Source organism: Poecilia mexicana, unplaced genomic scaffold, assembly GCF_051168715.1.
Source record: "Poecilia mexicana isolate PSO_F unplaced genomic scaffold, ASM5116871v1 scaffold_3, whole genome shotgun sequence".
In the NCBI taxonomy this organism is placed as follows: Eukaryota; Metazoa; Chordata; class Actinopteri; order Cyprinodontiformes; family Poeciliidae; genus Poecilia; species Poecilia mexicana.
The window spans coordinates 8,377,461-8,390,052 of record NW_028263372.1 but is presented as its reverse complement, the minus strand read 5'-3'; the positions used below and the strand labels follow the sequence as shown (position 1 = coordinate 8,390,052).

Below are 12,592 nucleotides of genomic sequence, written 5' to 3'. Positions count from 1 at the left end.
TCACTTACCCATCACTTTAACAAAATAGGCGTCAGCTTCAAAATTGTTCTTCAATGCGTGGATCATTAAGTCGTCTTTGTCCTCTGCCTTGCTCAGGATGAGCATGTCTAGTATTCCCTGTAAATGTAGATGCAGAGAAGAAACAAAACACAAAGAGAAGTTTAGCCTCTGTAATTATCAGTACAGGGACATACTATGGATGCCCTTATGGATCGGAACGTATATGAGGATCAATGACTGTTTTAATTTAACATTTTACTCTGTCGCATGCGATAATGTAATGCAAACATGGTAAGAAATAAGGCCACAAAAAAACAAAACAAAAAAAAAACATAAAAAATCAGTAAATAAAAAGGGCTGTAAAAGAACTGAAGTGTTGATGATAGGGATGCAAGTTATAAATTAATGAGTTTATCAAAAGTTGATTGATCTTATTGACTGACAAATGATTAACTGATAAGCGGACATTTTCTTAAAACCTTTTAAAAGTTTTCTCTCTCTTTATAGACTTTCTATACCATGAAGGACTACATTTTTCATACTATGCTGAATTTAATAAAGGAAGCACGTTATTATATTTTAACAATTTTTTTTGTGTTAGCTGTATTAAATAATCACTGAATAAACACAAAGTCATAGTTTTCTCACATTTAACTGACATATTTGTAAAATATAACAAAACAGGAAGGAATGCCCCGCCATCTTTATTCCTATATCAACTTGATCTGCGCAAGGATGACCAGCGGCGCCCTCTTCTGGATGGCAGCCACACAACAACACTCAAAGAAGGTCTTTGAGAACTTTACTAGTTAATCAGTTGGAACTAATTTTAATCTAATAAATCATTAATTGACAATTAATCATAAGTAAACCAATTGTTTGCATCCCTGGTTGAGAAGCTTTTAATCTGATTAGTGACAATAATCTAAGGAAACAATCTGCTAAAACCAAATATGGAACAAAGAGGAAGACATATATTCATAAACACTTTGTCGTAGTAGACAGAAATCTAATAATACACTTTTATTAACTCAAGATTCAAAATATTCTTGTTTACTTTATTTAGCTATGTTGAAATTCTCACAAAGTCTGATAAGTTTATTAGATATTTCAACTGGGTAAAGATAGGAGATATTCATTATTGGTGAACTGGGAACAGAGCACCGCAAGGAAAAAGCAGCGTATAATAATAAAGATCCTCTACTCACGTCCTCATAAATGTCAAAGAAAGTAGCCATGACGGCCTTCTGGATCGCTCCCAGATCCGTTTGGTCCCAGCGGATGCGGAACATTCGTCCCACGCTGCTGCAGTTGGGAACGTTACAGGGAATGTTCTCCAACAGGAAGGCCCGCTGATCACTGTGAAGACCAGAAATAAATACTCTATTATTTACAACTAACACGGTGATGGTGAGGTTACCACTGATTGAGCCAAGCAATTCAAGACATCTATAAATTTATGTTGACTTTTCAATTGAACAATTCTTGATTTTAGGTTTTAACAAAGAATATCATCAAATGAATGAATACATTTTTGTCAACAGAATTTTCAATTGGTAAGGTACTTTTATTTATATGGCACATTTTCAGGAACAAGGCAAATCAAGGTGCTTTACATGAATTAGAAAGAAATACAACAAAACGACAAACCAAAGAAAAGCGCAAAAGAAGAGAAAAGGAGAACGAAAAAGAGTATAACCCCATGTTTAAGAATAAGTAATATATGATTTATAAACTAGTAGGGATTCCTCTAGATTATTGTTCTGATTATGTTAATCTAAGGTAATGAGACAAAACAATGTCACAAAAGAATTTATGTTTGCAACCAGAAGATATACACACACAAAAAAATTACTTTGTAAAAATAGAGTAATCCTTATACTGTTAGTGTCATTCTTTGTAGAAATGTTATACACATACTGTATAAAAACGCCTAGGAAAAGCTGCTAAAGTCAAAATGTTTTTAATTACCTAAATATTTTAGAACATTGCTTATTTCTTTAGCATTTTTGGCTAAAGTTATTAAGAGTCACAGTGAATGATGTAAAGAACAATACACAGGTTACACGTTCCTGGATTAGACCTTAAAACATCAATGATGTGAGGTTGAACATGAGGGCTTTCTTAGGCTGCATTTATGAGAAAATCTGAACAAAACCTTCAACTGCTCTTGTACACAAAAAAAAGACAGTATGTGTCTCACTTCAGGTAAAACTAAAGTGCACACAAAAATAGAACCTATGTTCCCTCATCCCCCTTCAATGTAGCTCCTCTGATCAAATTTAAAACACGTTATTATTTTATTGCTTTGCATCTGTTGTTGTAAACACATGTGGCCTTGTTCCGTAAATGTAGGCAGACTGTGATTGATTTCCTGGAACTAAATGAAATCCCTACAGCTCTAACCTTTTTTCTTCCTTTCACCACATCTACCTTTTCAGACTGTTTCAACACCATCTTGTTTCCCTCTGGGGAACCGAACTGACCTCTTTCTACTTCTGTTTGGGAAGCTGCTTCACACACATTCTTAGACTCTACAAACAAAGAGGTAGAAATAGTACATTTTATACTCCCTTCTGGAGATGATGCAACTAATGCACAAGGTGCTACTATAAGATATCATATTAGACAAAATGGTTTCTGTATTAAAATACAATAAGAGTGCAGTACCTTCTGACAATCCGAATGCTTAGTTTCTTTAGTAATCAGCGTTCTTTATAAATAAAGATATTGATGCCATTAAAATATTATTCATTTTAAGTGGAAATAATGTTGAATCTGAAATTATTTAACAAATAATATGAAAATTTTATAGCATGAAAAATATTTTTTGTAATTTTTACCTAAATGTATTTGAAGCACTGCATCTGACATAAAAGACGCTAAAAATCCGCTGTAGGTTAGAGGTTTAACATTACGATGTAGTACAAGAGCTCACATATTTTAAAAAAGTCATATCACTTATGCCTTTTTTAAAACTAGTAAGAACTGACTATCGCCAGTATTGTTTCGAGAAAAAAAATAAAGAAAATGTAGTACAAGAATGCAGCGACCTGTCTTTTAACCAACTCCTCAAGACATGAGGAGTTGGTTAAACCCTGTTTTATCCTCTTTACATTGGCTTCCTGTCCATTTTAGAATTGATTTTAAATTTTTAATTCTCTTAATGGCCTTGTCCCATCTTATTTATCTGAATCTGTAAGTCTTCCTCTATGAAGGAGATCTCTGATGTCATCAAATCAACTTTTATTGTCCCACAGACTGAGCTAAAGCACTGAGGTGATGAGGCTTTTCCAGTGGCAGCAACTCAACACTGGAACAAACTCCACATAGACCTTTGCTCCACCCAGACATTTTTAAGTCTAAGCTCAAGACTTATTTCTTTAGACAGGATTTTAATACCATGTAGATTAGTGCCATTTACCCTCATCTATATTGTTGGTTTTGCATTTTCTTTTTCTTGTGATTTATTAGTTGTTCTTAGTTGTTAAGCGCTATATCAATCAATCAATCAATCATGCCTAACATTAACAATTAACAACTTTATTGAAACTTGTTAATTATCTGTATGTTCTTTCTCCATCTGAGACCAAAACCTGCTCTAGAGAGCTCCATGGTAACATCTCGTCTAACAGATCGAATAAGGTAAGTGGGTAAGGGCCATGATGACTTTGGCCATGATTGTACACAAAGAGTTTGAGGTGTGCTAAAAGGTCATTCTGTGTCACCCATGAACAACACAACCCAGTCAATACAGGCACACACAAGGATCCACTGATGCAGCAACGATATTGCTCTCTGTTGTTGCTGGGGACTAATTACAGTTCAGTTGACTTAACCGGTACATATTCAGCACCTCAGGCCTCTGAAAGGTGGTCCACCATGTGAGAATGTGTTGGTGTCTATGTGAAGAAAGAAACGTACAGATACAGAAAACCCCCCAGGCTGAACTATAGAAGGCATTTGGTTGTCCACTAATGTCTGTTTGCTCTTTCTGAGAGTCGGGTACTTCAAAGGAGTCCTTTCCCAGCCCTGCAGGGGTTGCGCTGGTGAGATGAACTCAAGGTCATTATGCGACACACATACTCACACATACATGTTTCTGCCAAGACACAGAAACAGCATAGCTTGCTGTATCTTGCTTGTGTGGCCAGCAGCAGACTGCAACCTTAGCTATTTTTTTTGGTTTGTTTTTATACGCATAAAATCACAGACTGTCTGCAGTTTTTACGGTTATACTCCTACTGTGTCCCACAAACTTGAATAAGGATGATAAAATGGAGAAATAAAACTGGGTTTCTTTGGCATCTTTGTTCACAGTCTAAAAGGACTACACAGTAAATGTGATTAAAATTACTTGGCAGCCTTGTTAGTACTTTGTAAAAGCTGTGGACTTAAAAGGTAGAAGAATTATTTATCCTGTTTGTCCTCCAGGTGTTAAGCAGCAATAATCATTAGCATCATTTTATCACCTGTTGCTAACTAAGCCAATCTGGCAGACTTAAAATCTGCTACATTAATAATTTTTAGTATTAGTGTCTTTATATTCTGATAACCCTCCCATGTGACGTTCAGCACATTTCTGTTTGAGGTGTACAATATTTCATTTCAAGGTCCATCTTCAGTAAAGATTGCTGAAAAAATTTGTACATATATTGACGTATCTAACTATAGAGACGCCTTTTTAGATCATCATGAAATAACTGATCAAACTTCTAAGGTTCATTTCAGAATGTAGAAATCAAGTCTGTAAACTGAAGACGTATGGAACCACAAAGGACATGTAGGACATGCTTATAATCCTAAGATTTCGCATGTTACCATGTTTCTGATTCCGCTCCAATGACACCATTCACAGATCATCCCAAAATATCCTTCTGTCAGAAGGTGGGAGAGAAGACTTTGATGATTCTGGATGCAAAAATCTAAAACGGTGTATATATTTTTTACTGGAGCATCATAATGCTAGCTGTGGAAATTTGAGTTAAAAGTTGAAATACCACATCATGTAATAAAAATCAAGCATCAGCAAGTACCGTTTCTCACAAAAGTGAAGGCATAATCTCTAACCCCATGCCTTGTGCTCGTTCAGTATGCCAACAGCAGTGTGGATGTCTAAGGTTGTGTGCCTGGGGGCTTTGATTATAACATGACTTCTGTGTCAGGACTTGTGTTTTTTTTCTATTTCTTTTTTTTATTTCGAGTATGTAAGGAATCTTCCACGGTCTCTTTCTCTACCCACCTCCGCTCTAATTGGACTCTGGAGGAGAAGTCGGCTGGTAGGAGGACATCCAGCTAATCATGCCCATGACCCTTTTCTTTCTCTACCTCAAGCGTTCAAGGAGACCACTACCTGCCTGTCTTTGCACTTTCCAGCATTCACTAATCAGTAAACTTGATCACGGTGAATGTCTGGACTAATCTGACTACCTCACTTTTGATGCCTCCCCGACCCCCTCCCACCCTACCATCTAATTTCTTTTGGGGGTTTTTTGTTCTTCACCAGCTCTACTTCAACACCGTCGAGCTCAAGGGAAAATACTTTAGTTTCCATTTTTACTTTTATGTTCTACTTAAGTCACGTGACCAAGGACTCAACTGAATGCCTTCTGGCTTTGGATTAGTTTTATGAATGGTCAAAATTTTTGAAAATTCTCTTTATTTCAACATACTTATCTATTTCTTTAACTGAATGACTTTCAGTTCTTTGAAAAAGAGTCCTTTACCTCTCTTTTCAGTTTGCCTGGGTGAAAACCTAACATCTAACTCTTGAAGGTAAATTCCGATTGCTTAGAAACAGAGTTGGGTATTAATATAGTAATACTATAAATAGGAGTTGTTCTGAATGCAGTCATTGAAAACTGAAATGACAGCTGACCTTCACGTGATTTAAAACGGTGTTGCATTTATTGATGCTTTCTGTATCTGCTGCTGTCATTCCTGCTGTTTAGTGGTATATGTTTCACTACAGTCACCAGCTCAATAGGAGAGGAAATGCAATGAGTGCAAGTCAAATGCAGTGGAAGTCAGAGAGAAATAAAAAAAGACCAAAAAAAGAAACAGAAGCAGGGCTGACTAGATATTGAAGAGTTTGTGATAACATGTAGATTCACCAATTCACACTGGGATAGATGCACATACCCAAATTGGTAGACAATTTGGCCTTAAGTGCCTTGCTCAAGACTACACTGACATGTGGCAAGAGGGAGCTGGAAACAAACCCACCGCTTTCAGATTTCAAAATGACTATTCTACTCACTGAAACATGGACACTCGCAGTCAGACAATAATCCATTGAGGACACAAACATTTTCCTAACCTTCCCTTTTTGTTCCCAAAGGCCCAGATGGGACTTTCTACAGTCTCCCAGGATAAATTTCCCTATGTAAATTGGCCAACGCTGCAGTTGTACTATCACCGACTTATTATTTGATAAGAAGAGGATGAAGGAGTCGTGGCTGAAAGCTGGCCGAAGGAAAGAAGAGGGCATGTCCACTAAGATGGACAGTGATACATTTTTGGGTCCCCGGGGTGTTGTGGTTTCTCATTCTCGGACCCTGCGGTGAGGAACAGAAGTGGTGACTCATGTTGTCACAATCAAAGTCAAACAGTGTTCTCTGGCAGCGTCACCGCTCTGTATGGTCTGCCTGCTCTCACTGACTCCTTTAGTTCCACGTCATCTTTCCGTGGCTTTGTGCTCCCTTCACCACGGTGCTATGGAATCTCTGCATTCAATGGTTTTATCTTGTTGTTTTGACAACATTCATCTGACAAGCAAAACGATTAACAGAAAATGAAGATGTGTAAAGCAAATCAACATCAAACTCCATTCTTACTGTATCCCTTTTCCTAATAAAGAGCTATAAGGCACATGAAATGTGTAGTGCAATCCATGTCATTGGTCGGGTTATGGTGATTTTCCTATCAACCAACGCAGGGACGCTCTACAGCTGCTAAAATGGTTGCAGTGAGACAGAAAAAGTGCTTTAATCTTGGTATGAAACGAAGCATTCAAGTTAAGGACTCCATCTGTGCTGTGCATACAGTAACATCTATGCCTTAAACACCGACTTTGCTCACTTCTATCCAGTTTCTGATGTAGCAACAGACAGCAAGTTAACCTTACAATGAACTGAACGGGGACCTTGGAAAAAAAGGAAAGAACAGCAGCTGTGGTATCTGTTTTGTTAGCTTATGATGGATAATCCTGCTTTATGATGGATGGACCTACTTTCTAAGAGTCAACAAAGGATGTACACTTAAGTGGCTCGACCACTCAAGTCTCTTCAAAACGTAAGCGAGATGAGTGATCTTTTCAGAATGACTCTTTAGAAAATATAAATTGCAAATGTCCTCTCTCTTTGTTTTGTTTCTAGAAAGCTGCTTAGTTTCAATTGTTTCAAGTGATCTGAGGTCAAACCGGACTGAACATTTTTGGAAAGTGACTGCAGAAAACAAACAAGGCAAATGTCTCATGCTACTCACCCTTACACTGTGGTATTAGCTACAACCCCAGAAGACAAACAGAGCCACCCTGCTTCCAACATAGAGAGAAGGATGGATTTTAAATGGCATTGCCTAGCAACAGCCTTCTAAGCTTTTGGCAGCTGCTATGTTGGACTGAATACTGATAGATGGAAACGTGCACAGACACATGGCTCTATATAAACTTACAGAAAAACTAACGCTCATTTAATGGAGACCAGGCATAGGCCAGGATGAGATTCTCACGGTTTAAAACAAAACTGTTTGACATGATCTCATTGGTTTTATCCAAATAATACATAACTACTCAATTACTATTGCTGTGAAAATAATATAACATTACATTTAACAGTTATAATTGATGTTATAAATGACCACTGTTAGATTTGAACATAAGATCTTAATAGACCTAAAAATTAGAAAATATTGGGTTAATATTTAATACCGCAATGATTGATGCAATTATCTACAGTTATCCTCACTATTCTCCCTGAGTTCCATGGTCTTGCTTAATAAATCTAGATCAAAGATGAATATAAACAACAGTTTAATGACCAAATATTTTACTGTCAAGCACAAATATAATGCATTGTGTATAGGTCTCGCCAGCCGAATGACACAAGCTATCCAAACAGCTAAACAGAACGAATGCAGAAACTCCAAAGACTCAGGAATGATGATGATCATTACTGTTCAAACTTTACCTTTAATAACATAAAGTTACCTAATTTTTAAAGTGAAATCAGTAATTATTCTATAACAAATTTATATCAATAATGATTTCTTGGTTAATGTCAAGTTGTCATAACAACGGCATTTTGAATAATGTCAACTTTGTATTAAAAGTGTCATAATTTACCGAATGACGCTTTATGACAACAGTCATAAATATTCATGAAGACTTAATCATGTTCATGACAGGTGATATGTCATGTTTATGATGGTGTCATGACAGTCTTATTCAACCCCCTTCAAATAAAGTGTTACCTTGTTTTGTTACTGTTTTGAAACCCTCTGTGTGTCTTTATTCTACTAACAAGCTGAACTGGAATTAGCTGCTGTAAAACACTTATTCATTAAAAGTAAAATGACAAGACATGTTGAAAAAAATGAATGTTCACAAGGTAATTGAAAGCAGGGGTGTGCTCAGATGGTCCTCAAGGGTCAGAGTCCTCCAGGTATTAGACATGTCTCTGGTCCAACATAGCAGCTTTAAGTGGTTGAATTACCTCTTCAAGAGGCTTCAACAGATGTTAACCATCATTAGATTCAGGTGTGCTGAACCGGGGAAACAAAATACAACATGCAGGATGACGGTCCTTCAGGACTGACTGGGCAGCACTGATATAAAACCATGGAACAGAAATTTTATTTCAAAGAGAAAATTAAACAATTAAAGTGGCTATTGCTATTTATTATTATTATTATTATTATTATTATTATTATTATTATTGCTTAAGTTTAAAAGTCATTCATCTATTATCAAATATAAATGCTTACATTGAAAATTTCTTACATCCATCATTCATCCATCCATTCAAAACATTAATTTACATCTGTGATATCATATTACATGTTTTCTATGTAGCATTGCACACATTTACTCTAATTACCCTACAGTAGTTTTATTAAAGTAAGTCAGTAGATAATTTATAACTGAGAAAGTAAAATAGCCTTTAAATGATACTATCTGTACTGTCATCTATGCTGCCTTTCTATGCTATGCTAGCTGAGTATGCTATGCTGGCTGTCCATGCATCCATCCAAAGAAAGGGTTGCAGGGCTATAACACTTTTTCCACAAAGGAGCCAGCTGTGAATGTTCAGCTCCTTAGCTTGGCCACCGATGATGGCAGATAACCATTTTACTAGCAAGGGTAAGTTGTTTCTCTGTGCAGCACATACACAAGTATGATTTACAATGCTAATACACTCTTCCAGAATTGGATTAGTTGGTTTTTACTGAGCAGTGTATTTATGAGAAGGCAAATAAAGTCAATTTTATTCATAGATTCTAAAGTTATACTGTCACAATATACTGACAGTTTCAGGAAATATGTAAAAAAAAAAACAAACAAACATATTTTTAATAAAAGTTACATATTCCAGCTTTAAACATTAAGGTTATTGGTGATGTCTTTAAACCTTGACGTTGTATATTTTATTACTTATAACATGGATCCAAAATAAAACTGGTTTGGTTTTGTTATTTTGTGTAGCATGTTTACTGCAAAGGCACAGACAGAATAGATTAGATGTATCCTTTAACTGAGGACGGGAGGCTTGTCAGGCGAGGTTAACATTATTCTGTTACTGTCAGACACCGAGCCTGACCTACAGCCTGAATAGTTCTACACATAAATGTGTCTAAATGTGGGCTGTGCAGATGTGCCACATTTCTCCAAGGCTTTCCCTGTCTCTGCACTGATTCGTGAACCTCGGCAAAGACAGCTACGATAATTGAAGGTGGATCGTACAGGAGAATAGCAGTTCTGGTCTCTGGGATTTGGCGTCGCCAGTAATCAGCTGCACGGAGCATACAGTGCATGTGACACGCTGTCATGTAGCATCGGGAGGTACAACAGAAATCACTTAAGTTCAGCTGTCTCCATCTGTGACCTCATTTTGTATTCCAGAAATAGCTTCATCACACCTCATACTGCTACATGCATACTGGGCTACATGGGATGCTAACGCTCCTGCCAGCATGCACGTTTGTTTGCAGAGCAGCCTGTCGGAGGGCAAGGTGCGACATTTAAACCGTTCCTTTTATGACGAAGGGGTGTGGGGGCTTCTTTTAAAGCCGGACCAGACCATTTCCACATCAAACACTCCGGGGCCAGCAGGATGTGCTTTCTTCCTGAGGGCAACGGATCAATAGCGTATTTGTGTGCGTGCCTGTGACCTCCAGTGAATTTAAAGGATACTTTAGGGCCCTCAAAAAAATGCTAAGCTTACTTTGTGGTACAGAACTGTTGTTAGTACAAAAATCAAGTAAAATCTTTCAATGCTGATGCAGGAAAAAGCATAATTTCACTTGTAAACTGTAGAAGTCCAAAAAGCAGAAAGTGTTGGAATTAAACTTTCACTGTTTGCAGCATGAAACCATCACCGCTCCCATTTAAGTGGCAACTTTGTAGTATCTTATGTTAAAAACCTACAACGGTGTTTATTTTTTATCTCTGGGACAAATCTGCAAGATACTATCAGCTTGTTGTCTGATATAAAAAAAACAAAAAACTTTTTGTTGTATTTACAAGACACTTATTTTGTTGCCTGTGAGCTGCAAGCAGACTCTGATTGCACACAGGGATAGAGAATTAGGTTAAGGATGGAAACAATGGGCTGGAAAAGTGAATCAATTTATAACTGCCATCCAAGCAGCGGCAGAGACTCCCAACAGGGCGGATGCTAACTGTAAACCAAGTATAAAGTGGCCCACATAGCTCCCGTCTGACTCCACTACTTAGCCTGGTTCATTTCCATCATCAGTCTTCAAAAACCTCCTCCTCAATAACAAAATTAAAAAGAATAAAATAAAAAAACTGTTTGAGGTTTCTTTTTTTGAAACACACACATGTTTTTGTCCTATTTCCTGACTTGTATTGGACCATTTCCAACACAAGTCGCATCACTTTCATGTGGAAATCCTTATATAAATGCGCGTGGTAAAATTGAAACCTATATGTTTGAAAAAGCGACCAATTTAAAGGTTTCACTTTTCAGTAGCTATGTGCCCACTGTTCTTCCTGTAGAAGACTGAGAAGCTGACTTTAATAAAATAAATACTGTAACCTGAAACCCCAAAAAAGAAAAAATATTGATAGTCTCTAACGTCTGAGAGCAGAGGCTATATTAAAATGTTCATGCTGAAAACACCAGTGGAGAGACAATGAAATGTTTACATGGAACTGCATGGTAAAGTTTGAGTTAAGACTCAGAAAAACGAATGTTATTGGTATACGAACATCAAACAATCCCATCATAACATGTTGGTTTGTTGGAGCACGTGGTTTCCACCGGTGTATTATAAGCCTGGTGGGTCACCAGGCTTCACTTGTGCACCCGCCAGACTAAGCAATGCTTGTTTATTATTATTTTTATATATACACCAGTAACAGTGATAGCAAAGACAGGTTAAAGAGTCTTTTTAGTAAGAACCACAATGGCAACATAGCATGGTCATTATAGGGTGACTGAGATCAAGTATTATTTTTTATTCACCGGGTCGCTCTAACAACCGCCTGTCTTTACCCGTCTACACCATAAAACCCTCAGCGAATGAAGTGACAAGTCATGGATAAATTTTGAACACTTTAATTAGGATAAAATAACTGAAGTGCAAAAAATGTATAAATGGCTTAGCAAGTTTTCTGGAGGAAACTCTGGACTGTGATGGGAAGAAAAAAACATTTTTCAGCATATTCAAGTCTTACCGTGAACCATTTATCGTACAGTCGTGTTCAAATTAGAAGCTTTGTTGATTTAAGGGACGGTTAAAACATTGACGTCATTGCTGATTGTCTTTCTTTTCTGTCACTGTGTTAACATTATTAAAATGTATTCTTGTATAGAGCAGCTCACAATTCTCAGTATCTTAGTGGATTTTATAAGCAGCTCCCTGTTCCCACTTACAATTCTTATGAAGCAGTGAGGGTGAATTTTGGGTTTACACACACCACGTAGTCCGCTGAACAAAAAATGATGCAACACAATGTGTCGGTCTTTATATTTAATCAATATTAAAAATAACATTACATACACCCTAACACATTACAATGCAGGACTCTGTAGCTTCTATTTTTATTGTCAGTGAATATCAACTCTAAATATGTTCCAGTTGGAGGCACAAATGTTATGGAATGACTAATTCAGCAACACATCAGAGCATATGTGATTGTAACATCCGAGGTGAGGCTTTTATTTACCTCGGTTTTCATTCTTCAATTCAACATCTGTCTCGTCGACATAATGAAATAAAGACAGTCTTCCCTTCTGTCTTTTTGCATGCACAGACCCCCTCATTCAATCCCTAAGAGGCCTTTAAAGCCTTAACAGGAAAGATTTAATTAGTTTTTAAAGTAAATGGGTGAGAAAAAAAGTCATTA

General features: G+C 37.0%; 1 protein-coding gene across 1 annotated transcript in view; it reads right to left on the bottom strand.

Annotated features, from left to right (window-relative positions):
• The window catches only part of itfg1 (integrin alpha FG-GAP repeat containing 1), a 164,093-nt gene that overhangs the window by 77,897 nt on the left and 73,604 nt on the right, over positions 1–12,592 (bottom strand). The window contains exons 11-12 of the mRNA XM_014983727.2: positions 1,209–1,359; positions 9–117 (exon numbers count right to left, since the gene is read on the bottom strand). Coding sequence (XP_014839213.2) covers positions 9–117; positions 1,209–1,359 — 260 coding nt within the window. The remainder of the gene's footprint in view (positions 1–8; positions 118–1,208; positions 1,360–12,592) is intronic.